At 43.3% G+C, this 12,900-nt stretch overlaps 1 protein-coding gene across 1 annotated transcript; it reads left to right on the top strand.

Moving 5' to 3' along the window:
• Positions 1 to 685: 685 nt before the first annotated feature.
• Positions 686 to 7,897, top strand: LOC132387025 (zinc finger protein 239-like). The gene is made up of 2 exons (XM_059959392.1): positions 686 to 717; positions 6,157 to 7,897. The coding sequence occupies exon 2, from the start codon at positions 6,560 to 6,562 to the stop codon at positions 7,661 to 7,663; it is 1,104 nt and encodes a 367-aa protein (XP_059815375.1). The 5' UTR covers positions 686 to 717; positions 6,157 to 6,559; the 3' UTR covers positions 7,664 to 7,897.
• The last annotated feature ends 5,003 nt before the right edge of the window (positions 7,898 to 12,900 follow it).

The following is a 12,900-nucleotide window of genomic DNA, read 5'->3' as shown; positions in this document are numbered from 1 at the left end:
TCTGGAAAGTGATGGGGTCTGGAGGTTACGAGCAGGAGGAGGAAGAGGAACCGGACCAGCAGGATGTGGCTGTGAATGAAAGATGGGAATCATTTGGAAACTGGTTAATTGAAAAACAAAATGGTTAATTTCTACAGAACATTGTAGGTAATCATCAGATCAGGCAGCAAATGTGGAGAGGAATTAATCGGCAGCATTTAAGCCGAGCCCCTTCAGCATGTCTAGACTGTGTACTCCTCTGCTTAGTTGCCGCCTGAACTGTAGAGTTCCTCCAGTATTGTATGTGTGTGTGTGTGTGTGTGTGTGTGTGTGTGTGTGTGTGTGTGTGTCTGTGTGTGTGTGTGTGTGTCTGTGTGTGTCTGTGTTTCCAGCAACTGCAGAATCTCTTTTGTTTCACATCTGCATTTGTAAGAGGATTGTACTTTGGCATTCGATACACGAAATGCATGTTGATAATAATTGTATCGTTTATCGGAGCCGCTTTCTGCGTTAAGAAAGCTGCTAAGTTCTCTACACAGAAAAAAAAAAATCTGAGATACGGACATGGAACCGATGCTTGCAGAAATTTTTAATGGCACCATGATTACCCATAAAGCCCCGCGGTTAAAATTTCGCTGTCGTTTGAAGCACCGATCAAATGCGCATGCGTTAGGATTGCTGCCGTCTCCGATAACTACGCATACGCGCAGTATACAAAATGTCGGGAGGAGCGGAAAGGTAAGGACTTTTTCGACTTTAATTGAGTGACAATTGCTGTGGGAACCGGAGACTGTAGCTCGCAAACTCGGCACAGGCAGGTCTTTTTCATCTCTCTGAGCCCCACGATCCGTACACGGGCCCCGGGGAGCTTCCGGCTAATCAGGGAATGGGAGCAGATAGATCTCACAGACAGAGCTGAGCTCCAGCTATCTGAATGCAAGGATTAGGAATTCGGAAAAAGAGAATAAAATCTTTCTATCAGCTGTTGAGGAAATCACCTTTGTTCTGCATCCAACCGCAGCAAGAGAAAATCTACAGCTGCTGGAAATTCAAGCAACACACAAAATCCCGGAGGATATCAGCATTAGTACTCTTTTCCAAAGATGCTGCCCGGCCTGCTGAGTTCCTCCAGCATTTTGTGTGAGTTGCTTGTTCTACCTCCTCTTGCTCTGGACTTTTCTACCGGTGAGAACATGTTTTGTCCAATTCTCTCTGGGTACATAATGATATCAAACACCCTGGGCAACAAGTAGCTTTAACATCACAAATGTGCCAGACTCCAGGGAGACAGACTACTGCCCTTCCCTTCATATTCATTGGGATTTCATTCACTGAGTTCACCACCGTCAGTCATTGGGGACGGGTTCAGGGGGAATATATATGTAGAACACAGAAACTAGTGCTGCCTGTTTGCATTCTGGTGTTGCAAAAGTAGCTGGAGAATTTGCAAGTGGGAAGAAGTGGAGTGATATTTGGAAATCTGACTTTTTAATGCATAGTTGAGCAAGCAAACCACATATGGACAATGTGCAAAAGCTTTGGTGAGAAAATCCTCCATTTCCTGTTCCAGGCCTGCTACATAGGTTGTCTGAGAGTGCAGATGAACTCGATCAAACCGAGAGGAGATCAAAGTTCCTATTGACAGTGATTTGCTCGCTGTGAAAATGAATACCTCTCTATATAAAATTCACTCTGCACATTTTGTCACTGGGTAAAAAATGCACAGTACAAGATTTATCTGCACACTGGTTATTACAAATTAGAGGGGTATCGCAGGGAAGGAGGGGAGACCTCCAGTGTCCCTGATGCCCTCACCTTCAAGATGCGCATCCAGCTGCAGCTTGTAGCACTGCACTTCAATGAGCTGCAACTTGAAATGGGTGAATTCCAGGTCATCCAGCAGTTGGAGGTGGTGATAGATATGACATGAAGAGAGGTGAGTTACACCCAAGGTGCAGGACACAGGAAACTGGGTGAGAGTCAGGAAGGGGAATGAGGTTAAATAGGCATTACAGAGTACTCTTGTGCCCATCTCCCACAACAACAGGTGGATCATTTTAGAAACTGTTGGGAGGGATTACCTAGCAGAGGAAAGTCAAAGGGCTGATCGGGGATTCGTTAGTTATAGGAACAGAACAAGAGGGGATGAATATCCTAGTGGTAAGGCTTGCTAGTGGTTGTGAACAGGGGAGGGGGTGATGTGGTTAAAATAAGTTGTAGGAGGAAAGGGAGCCAGAATGACAGAACAGATAGTGGAGAGGGTGAATTGAATTGACTTTATTAGATACATAGTTCATAAACATGAGGAGTAGAAATCTTTACGTTACATCTCCATCTGAATGTGCAATGTGTAATTTATGGTAGATAGTTTGCACATAGGACAGTCAATATAACATCGAAATGCAATTGTATCAGCATGAATTAATCAGTCTGATGACCTGGTGGAAGATGATGTCCCGGGGCCTGTTGCTCCTTTTGCTGTGGTACCGTTTCCTGGATGGTAGCAGCAGGAACAGTTAGTGGTTGTGGTGAATTGGGCCTGTTTGTCCCCGATATTCTTTGGGCCATTTTTACACAACTGTCTGTGTAAAAGTACTGAATTGTGGAAAGTATATTGTGCAGTGGATAATTTCCTTGTTTATATTTAGAGACTTTTTTTAGGTGCATAAAATGATGAGGGGTATTGAGCCTGTTGGTGGCCAGAGGTTTCTTCGCAGGGCTGAAATGGTTGACACGAGGGGGCATAGTTTTAAGGTGCTTGGAAATGGATACCGAAGGGATGTCAGGGGTAAGTTTTTTTTACACAGAAATGTGTGGAATGTGCTGTCAGCAGGCAGATAGAACAGGGTCTTTTAACAGCCTCTTAGATAGGTACATGGAGCTTAGAAAAATAGAGGATGATATGCTGGAGAAATTCTGGGAAGTTACTAGAGTAGGTTACATGGTTAACACAACATTTTAGTCTAAATGGCGTGGAATATGCTGTAGAATTCTACATTCTATTTTAAACAGTGAAGTAACTTCTCTTCTTTAATCTGTGCAGGGTCCATGATTTTAGTGCCGCTTTTCCACACTCCCATAGAATCTTTGTCCATCTCCTGAGTAAATAGAGATGAAAAATTATTTAAGATTGCCTCCATCTGCTTTGTTACACACGTGGATTGCCATTCCGGTCTTCCAGAGGACCAACTTTGTGCCTTGCAATCCTTTTGCTCTTAATCTATCATTAGAATCCCTGAGGATTATCCTTCACCTTTTCTGTGACAGCAACCTCATGCCATCTTTTAGCCATCCTGATTTATTTCTTATGTGTTCTCTTGCATTTCATACTCCATAAGAAACTGCCTGTCTATTCCTGTTGTGCAACTCCATTTGGTGCTTCAGGGTCACAACATCTCTTGAAAACCAAGCTTCCCTACAGTTTCTATCTTTACCTTTTATTCTGACATGCACATACCCAGTTTGTACTTTAAAAATTTGTTTTGAAGGCCTCCCATTTACCAAGCACACCTTTGCCAGAAAGCACCTTGTCCTAGTCCACAGTTGCCAGATCCTAATGTTGATTCCAGATGTTGATCCATCCCTGAACACAACCAGCTTTCCTACGCTGCTCCTTGTATTGAAATATACAGGGCTCAGCATATTCACTGCACCATGCTCAACTTTTTCATTCCTGACTTTGTCTGAGGCCTGAACAACATCTGTCTTCACAACCTCTCCACTACCTGTTATGTTATTCAGGCTCCCATTCCCCCTGCAACTTTAGTTTAACCTGCATTACCCCACATCCCAGCATGCAGCTCCAATACCCCTTTGACTTTCCTCACCCAGATCAATAAAAAGGAGGTGCATACCAGGTACAGGCAGATAGGAACAAATGGGGTTCTTATGAAATACAGGAAATTCAAGTGAACACTCATGAAAGAAATAAAAGAAGGCATGAGGTTGCCCCAGCAGATAAGGTGAAGGAGAATCCTCAGGGATTCTGCAGATATGTTGAGAGCAAAAAGATTGAAGGGAAAAAATAATTCTCTGGAAGATCAGAATGGTAATCCATATGTAGGGATAACATTGACTTGGGGAGATTTTCTTTGTATCCGTATTTACTCAGGAGATGAACACAGAGTCTAGAGAAGTGAGGCAAAGCCGCATCAACTTCATGGACCCTGTACAGATTACAGAAGTGGAGGGGTTTGAGGCAAATTAGTGTGGATCAATCCCCAGGGCCTGACAAGTTGTTCACTAGGACCCTGCGGAAGACAAGTGCAGAAATTATTGGGGCCTTAGCACAGATATTTAAATCATCCTCAGTGACAGGTGAGGTACTGGAGGATTGGAGGACAGACAATGTTGTTCTGCTGTTCAAGAAAGGCTGTAAAAATAAACTAGAAACTGTACATTGGTGAGCTTGACGAGGAAATTGACATCAGTAGTGGGAAACGTATTGGAACATTTGTGCAGAAACAGAATATATAAATATTTGGATCTACGTGGATAGATGGCATGGCTTTGTGCATGGTAGGTCATGTCTAACCAGTCTTATAGAGGAAGTGAATGAAGGCAAGGCAGTGGATGCTATCTACATGCACTTGCCAAACTCTCATATGGGAGGCTGGTCAAGAAAGTTCAGTCACTGTGCATTCAAGATTAGACAGTAAATTGGATGAGACACCAGCTTTGAGAGAAGCAAGAGTGTGGTAGGAGATGGTTGCCTCTCTAACCAGTGGCCAGTGACTGGAGGTGTGCAATAAGGATCAGTGTTGCATCTGTTGTTTGTCATCTCTATCAGTAATCTGGATGATAGTGTGGTTAACTGGATCAGCAAATTTGTGGATGACAACAAGACTGGGGGTTCAGCGGAGTGCAAGAAGACTATCATGGCTTGCAGTGCGATCTGGACCAGGTGGGAAAATGGTTTGAGAAATGGAAAATGGAATTCAATGCAGTCCAGTGTGAGTTGTTGCACTTTGGTCTGACCTACCAAAGGAGGTCTTTCACAGTGACTGGTCGGGCATGGAGGAGTGTTGTAGAAGAAAGGGACCTGGGAATACAAGTCCTTAATTCACTGAAAGTTGTGTCACAGTTAGATAGAGATGGGAAAAAAAAAGATTTTAGCCCATTGGCCTTCATGAACCGAATGCTGACAACAATAGATGGATGTTATGTTGACTTGTAGAAGACATTGGTGAGGCATAATTTGGAGAATTCTGTGCAGTTTTGGTCACCAACCTACAGGAAAGATGTAAAGAGGTTCAGAGAGTTCAGAGAAAATTCGCAAGGTTGTTGCCAGGTCTGGAGGACTTGGGTTATAAGGAAAGATTGAACAGGTCCGGACTTTATTCCTTGGAATGTAGCAGATTGAGGGGAGATTTGATTGTGATAGAGGGGCATAGATAGTGGAAATGCAAGCTGGCTTTCTCCACTGAGATTGGTTGGGACTACAACTAGAGGCCATGGGTTAAGGGTGAACGGTGAAATATTAAGGGGAACATGAAGGGAAACTTCATCACACAGTCATCCGGGTGTGGAATGAGCAGCCAGCCCAAGTCATGCATGCAAGCTCAATTTCCACATTTAAGAGGTTTGTGTGTGTACCTGGATGGTAGAGGTATGGGAGTGGGAGGTTTAAATAGTTCAGCACAAACTAGATGGTTCAAAGGGCCTGTTTCTGTGTTGTAATTTTCTACAAGAACCTGAAATAATACAAAAATTGACTCTGTCCATATAACAACTGTGTGGACCAACCATACATCTCAGCTGGAATTATTTAATATGGCATTAAAACTGTGGCACCTTAAGTTAATAATACATGAAATGATTCCCCAGCTGCACGTCAAGAAAGACTATTTGCGTGATACTGTTTCAGTTACTGTGGGGCCAGGCACCCATGCAGCTCAGCAGGAACAGGGAATAATACCAATGGAGAGAGTCAAACTGAGCCAGGTCACAGATTGGAGATGGCAGAAATGCCCCATTCTTATAGAGACAGGAAGAGCATCAGGGAATTGATGGTCATTCCAGATACCAGCACTCTACCCAGTCAGGAGATGATTTCTCTCTTTTCTTGGGTTGAACCTCACTAACTTTGTGATTCCAATTCAGCCCTTGGCAACTCATGTCATCTCATCTGAAATGTTGACCAAAGCCCATTGATGGATTTTGTACATCTTTTTACAGGTTAAAAACAAAAAGGAATTTGTCTCCAGGAAGCTCAAAAATGGCATGCCAGTTTCGTTGTCTGTGTCTCGATATATAAGAAGTGGAGTAAGGGATTCAATCGACCATCCTTCCTGCTCAGACTGTGGGGAGGGATTCACTCGGTCATTTGACCAACTGGCAAGACCATCATTTTACACAGGAGAAAGGCCGTTCACCTGCTGAGTGCGAATGGATTCACTCGGTTATCACAATTGAAGGTTCATAAGCAGGTTCACACTGGTCAAGGACATTCACCTGTTCTGTGTGTGAGAAAGGATTCAGTCAGTCATCCCACCTGTGGACACACCAGTTAGTTCACACCAGGCAGAGGCTGGTGATCTGCTGAATTTGTGGGGAAGGATTCACTCGGTCATCAGACCTAATGGCTCAGCAGCGAGTTCACACTGGAGAGAGGCTGTTCACTTGCTCAGTCTGTGGGAAGGGATTCACTCGGTCATCTCACCTACTGGTACATCAGCGAGTTCATACTGGGGAAAGGCCGTTTATCTGCTCAGTCTGTGGGAAGGGATTCACTCAGTCTGCCAACCTCCATAGTCATGAGCGAGTTCACACTGGGGAGAAGCCATTTACCTGCCTAGAATGTGGGAAGAGATTCACTCATGCTTCTACCCTGCAGACTCATCAGCGATTTCACACAGGGGAGAAGCCGTTCACTTGCTCAGTCTGTGAGAAGAGATTCACTCAGTCATCTGACCTACTGTGTCACCAGCGAATTCACACTGGAGAGAAGCCACTCACCTGCTCAGAATGTGGGAAGGAATTCACTCGGTCATTTGACCTAATGGCTCACCAACAAGATCACTCTGTGGAGCGCCCATACACCTGCTCGAACTGTGGGAAGGGATTCAATTTGTCATCTAAGCTACTGATACATCCTCATGTTCACAGTGGGGAGCCGTTCACCTGCTCAGTCTCCGGTATGAGATTCACTGATTCATCCACCCTACAGCGTCACCAACGAGTTCACACTGGGGAGTGGCTGCTCACCTGCTCAGTCTGTGGGAAGGGATTCACTAGGTCATCCCGCCTACTGGTACATCAGCGAGTTCACACTGGGGAGAGGCAATTCACCTGTTCAGACTGTGGGAAGGGATTCACTCAGTCATTCAATCTGCAGAGTCATCAACGAGTTCACACTGGGGAGAAGCCATTCACCTGCTCAGAATGTGGGAAGGGATTCACTCGGTCATTTGACCTAATGGCTCACCAACGAGTTCACACTGGTGAGCGGCCATTCACCTGCTCAGTCTGTGGGAAGGGATTCACTCAGTCATCCAACCTGCAGAGTCATCAGCGAGTTCACACTGGGGAGAAGCCGTTCACCTGCTCAGAATGTGGGAAGGGCTTCTCTCATTTATCCAACCTACAGAGACATCAGCGAGTTCACACTGAGGAGAAGCTGATCACCTGCTCAGTCTGTGAGAAGGGATTCACTTGCTCATCTACACTGAAGGTACATCTGTGAGTTCACACTGGGGAGAAGCCGTTCACCTGCTAAGAATGTGGGAAAGGATTCACTCAGTCATCCCAACTACTGGCACAACAGTCCATTCACACTAGGGAGTGGCCGTTGTTATGAATCCCTGGGTTTCTTTTGCTGTGGACTGTCACTTTAAGAGAGAGATAGATTACGAAGATGAATCAGAATGACTTGCAGCTTGTTTAGTTTTAACCAAGGACACAGACATTCATAGTCAGATGGAGGTGAAGGAGGAAGAATGGAAGGATCGAAACAAAGTAAGTAATGGCCAAGGGTCACTGTTTAGAACTTTCCTATGCCCACAATGGTGAGTTAATTATCGATTCACTGTACATCGATTGTGTGGTTGGCACCTTGTTTGATCCATAGGAGTGGATCTGATTTGGGGTATACTGTGAAGACCACTGATGTGTTAACCATTGTCTGGCTGTGGTGTGGTAATTAACTTGAAGACAATACCCCTTGTGACAAGTCATTTTTGTGATAATTCATATGTGAGTTTGAAATGACGACAGGTAAAATCTACAGCAACTGCTCTCTCGTTTTACCACCATGGAGCATGTGGAATTCGACATAATTGCCTTCTCTTGACATTTAGCCTGGATTACAAATACCTCTCACTCATCACCTGTTCCGTGAATGAACTGAAGTTTCATACTTTGCCATCTCAATACTCCAAGAATTGTTTCCCGGAGCTCCATAGTTTGAGAGTTTTATTTATTCACATATATACACATAACACTGTTAACTTTTGTTTATCTTGCTTAAGTTGCTATATTATAAGTATATTCTAATAAAGGTTTTAACATAAAAAAACAGACTCCAATTGCTGCTGATTTATTTCTAATGCGTTACTGTTCATAACAAAATTGGGACCTGCGTCCGGGATATGGACAGATTTTTGTATTCATTAATTATCGATTTCATTTCGGAAATCCCTTCTGATTTATCTGTGTATGGAAACTTTGCAGCAATGGATGCTGATTATTGTTTGGAAGCGCCAGCCTCTGAGGCATTAGGGGATGTCAGAAGAATTGAGCTGTTGAGTATTGCTAAGGTGAAATTGACAATGAGGAGGGCACAGATGCAGAGGATAATAGCCGATCGTTATGTATCTGAGGGTGTGTTTAAAGTGGAGGAGCTTGAGCTCCAGTACAAGTGCGAAAAATTAAAGATGGAGACTGCGGAAAGGCAGATACAGTTTGAGGCTAGAGAAGCAGAAAAACAGAGGGAGGAAGCAGAAAGGCAGAGGCTGTTCGAGCTGGAAAAGATAGAGAGATTGCAGCAAAGGGGTCTAGCGTTGGACTCTGGCGATCAGTTTGAGGCCAGTCGGGAAGTTAAATTGGTACCTCCATTTGACGAGGCAGAGGTTGATAAATACTTTCAGCATTTTGAGATGGTTGCTCAGAGTTTAAAGTAGCCAAAAGAAGGTTAGCCTATTCTCCTACATAGTGTAATTAAGGGGAAGGCTCAGTCAGCGTATTCTGCTTTGACAGTTGATTAAACAGCTGATTGTGACATCGTGGAACAGGCTGTACGCAAAGCTTACGAGTTGGTCCCAGAATCATACAGCAAAAGTTTAGAAATTTGAGGAAATCTGTGAACCGGACTAAAATGGAATTTGTTTTTGAGAAGTTTGTGTGTTTTACTGGCCGGTGCACACGTAAAAATATAAATAATGATTTTAACAGCTTGAACTTGTTGCTTTTAACTGAAGAATTCAAAAGGTGTGTCCCTGATGAAATAAAGACGTATTTAGATGAAAAGGATGCTGCCAGTTTGCAGGAGTCTGCTAGATTAGCAGAGGAGTTTGTTTTAACTCATAAGTTTAAGTTTATCCCAAATAAGAGCTACCAAAATAGTCGCAAGGATAACCAGGGTAAAAAAGAAATTAAAGCTGGGACTAGTGACAAGAGTAAGGATGAAGGAAAGCAGTTGAAGGAGAAATATTCTGATCTTGCTTGTTACTATTGTAAGAAAGCTGGTCATATGATGGCTAATTGTTCCGTACTGAAGAAGAAAAAGGAAAAGGAGTCAGTCCCAAATGCCTGTATTGAGTATGCTGAAGCACCTATAAACCCGCAGGGTCCTGAACATTCTGTTTGAGGCTCAGTTAAGGTCTCAGAAGTCTGACCGAGTTAAGAAGGGATTCGATCATTTTATGTCAGATGGGTTTGTATTAGTAAAGGAAGGGTCAACCCCGGTACCAGTGACAATTATTTGAGTTACTGGGGCTTCTCAGTCACTTATATCAGACAGCGTTCTAAAGTTTGGTGATGAGACTAACACTGGTGAGGTAAATCTTATTAAAGGCATTGAGGGCGGCATGGTTTCCGTGCCGTTGCACAAGGTAGCTTTACTGTAAGTGTTGGTTTCGGGACCTGTTAAGATCGGAGTGTGCTGCAGTTTACCAGAGGAAGATGTTACTTTCCTGTTAGTGAATGACCTGGCAGATGGTAAAGTTGTTCCTGCAGTGCAGTTAACAATTAACGCAACCACTAATGACCCACAGAAATAATTCTACTGGCCTAATCTGAGGAAAGATGCTGTGACCCTTTGCAGGAACTGTCACATTGGTCAAGTTGTTGGTAAACCTAATCAGATCTCCGCAGTGTCCCACTGCAGTCTATATATAACTGCATTTGGTGAACCCTTTTCAAAATTTCTAGTGGATTGTGTTGGCCGATTGCCAAAGACTAAAGCTGGCCATCAGTATCTGCTAACTATTATGTGTACTGCATCCAGATTCCCAGAGACAATACCTCTCAGAAATATTAAAGCTAAAACTGTGGCGAAGGCTCTTACCAAGTTTTTACTTTATCTGGTTTGCCTAAAGAAATCCAGTCTGATCAATGAAGCAATTTTACATCTGGATTATTCCAGCTTGTACTTTATGTACTGGGAGCTAAACTAATTACAACGTCTGCGTACCATCCAGAATTACGATAGGTTCTAGAAAGAATTCATTCTACCCTCAAAACAATGATTAAGACATAATGTGTTCCAGACTGTCTCTCTTACGCCGTGCTTTGTAAAGTCTTGAAAAATACATTATCGGACATACGCATGCGTATGCCAAAAAAAGACATACTGTGTTGAAAATGGAAAAGACTGAAATGAAGGAATATATTTGCTTTTGTTCGCAGTAGGAGAGTTGGTACAGGAGTCACTGGGATTTAGTCCATTTGAATTTGTATTTGGTCAGAGAGTGAGGGGACCTTTGACCTTGTTAAAGGTATAGTGAATTGATGGGGATGTGCACGTAAACTTGTTAGACTAAGTTTTGAAGTTCAACAATGAACTACTCCAGGCCTGTAGTCTAGAGAGACAAAACTTAAAGATTTCTCAAAACCAATTGAAGTGTTGGTTTGATAAATGGGCTTGCGAAAGAAAATACCAGGTGGGCGATAAGTTGCTTAACTTATCTCCAACATTGACAAATCCACTTCAGGCAAAACTCAGTGGACCGTATGAAATAGTCTCTCAAATTAATAATGAGAATTATGTTATCAAAACACCCGACCGATGTAAACTAACACAGGTGGTACAGATAAATATAATATAGCCTTATTTTGACAAGAGTGTTGTAGTCAAAACATATGAATCTGGCAAACCTGAGAATGAAGCAATTGACTTGTCTGAGACTTTTCACAAGCCACGCGTGGTCCCAGTAAGGCTAATGAACACCGTTGTTCCAGAAAACATTGATAGCAGTTTGACTCACTTGCAGCCAAAGAAACAACAACAGCTGAAGGAAGTAATTCTACAGTTTAAAGATTTATTTCCCAATGTTTCCAAGCAAACCACGGTCGCAATACATGATGTAGATATTGGTTAAACAGATTAAGCAACACCCATATCGCATGAACGTAGAAAAGTGTAACTTGGCTGAGCAAGAAATTGAAAATATGCAGAAAATGGTATTATTAGTCCTTCAGCATCAGATTGGAGCTCACACTGCGTTATTGTGCCCAAACCTGATGGTAGTGTTAGATTTTGCACTGATTATAAGAAGGCAAATGCAGTAACAAAAACACATGCCTATTCTATCCCTAGGATGGATGATTGCATCGATAAGGTTGGAAAAGCTGAATTTCTTACAAAGATTGATCTGTTGTCAGGGTATTGATGTGTTCCATTGACGGGCAGAGGTAGAAATAATTCTGCATTTATGATACCACCTGGGTTGTATGAATATAATGTCTTGCTGTTTGGAATGAGAACTGGTCCAGGAACATTCCGGAGAATGAATGATTCTGTAATTCGAGGGTTGGAACACACAGATGCCTATACTGATGACTTAGTCACAGGGAGTGACACTTGGGAAGAGCATATCTCTGCAGTAGAAAAGCTGTTTGACAGGTTTTCCCAGGCCAGCCTTACAGTTAACTTAGATAAGATTGAATTTGGCCATGCCATTCTGACCTGTCTTGTCTATGATGTAGGTCAATGCAAGTTGGCTCCTGTTCGGGCAAAAGTCCAGGCAATTTCTCAAGTTCCTATTCTGACTGCTAAGAAGGCTTTCAGAAGGTTTCTGGGAATGGATGGACATTATCGTAAGCTCTGTAAGAACTTTGCTGCTATCGCTCTTCCTCTGACTAACCTGAAGAAGGGTGAAAAGTTTGTTTGGACCGAGCCTCGTCAGGAGGCATTTGATCGATTTTAAGTTATTATGTGAGATTAGGCCAATCAATGTAGTATTGTCAGCAAATTTAATCAGCAGATTGGAGCTGTGGGTGGCAACACCAGTCATGGGTGCACAGAAAGTAAAGGAGGGCGCCAAAGAGACAACCCTGTGGGTTATTTGTCCTCAGGGTCAGAGAGACAGAGGAGATGGAGCCACTCTTACCACCTGTCGGCTATCTGACAGGAAGTCCAGGATCCAGCTACACAGGGCAGGGTGAAGGCCGAGGTCTCTGAGCTCCTTGTCGATACTTCATGCCTTTGTATGGCTACTGCTCTGCCCATGACTGCAAGGAATGCAGAGAACTTTGGAGAGCAGAGAACATCAGAGAAACAAGCCCCCACTCCATGGACTCTTCCTATACTTCCACTCCCTCGGAAAAGCAGGTCATGTACACAAAAAACCTCATAACCTGGACATTCTTGCTGCAAACACGCTCACACATGGGGGAAGAGATACAAAAGCTTTAAAGTGCGTAACACCCGGCTCAAGGACGGCTTCCTGTCGGTGGTTAGAAGCCAAATGAATGATAAAATGG

The sequence above is a fragment of the Hypanus sabinus genome, unplaced genomic scaffold (assembly GCF_030144855.1).
Source record: "Hypanus sabinus isolate sHypSab1 unplaced genomic scaffold, sHypSab1.hap1 scaffold_149, whole genome shotgun sequence".
NCBI lineage: Eukaryota > Metazoa > Chordata > Chondrichthyes > Myliobatiformes > Dasyatidae > Hypanus > Hypanus sabinus.
Note: the sequence above shows the minus strand (reverse complement) of the source record. Positions and strands in the feature narration are given on the sequence as shown.

What these genes read in the sequence shown, in the direction of transcription:
- LOC132387025 (XM_059959392.1), top strand. Translation starts at nt 6,560, where the DNA reads ATGGCTCAGCAGCGAGTTCACACTGGAGAGAGGCTGTTCACTTGCTCA.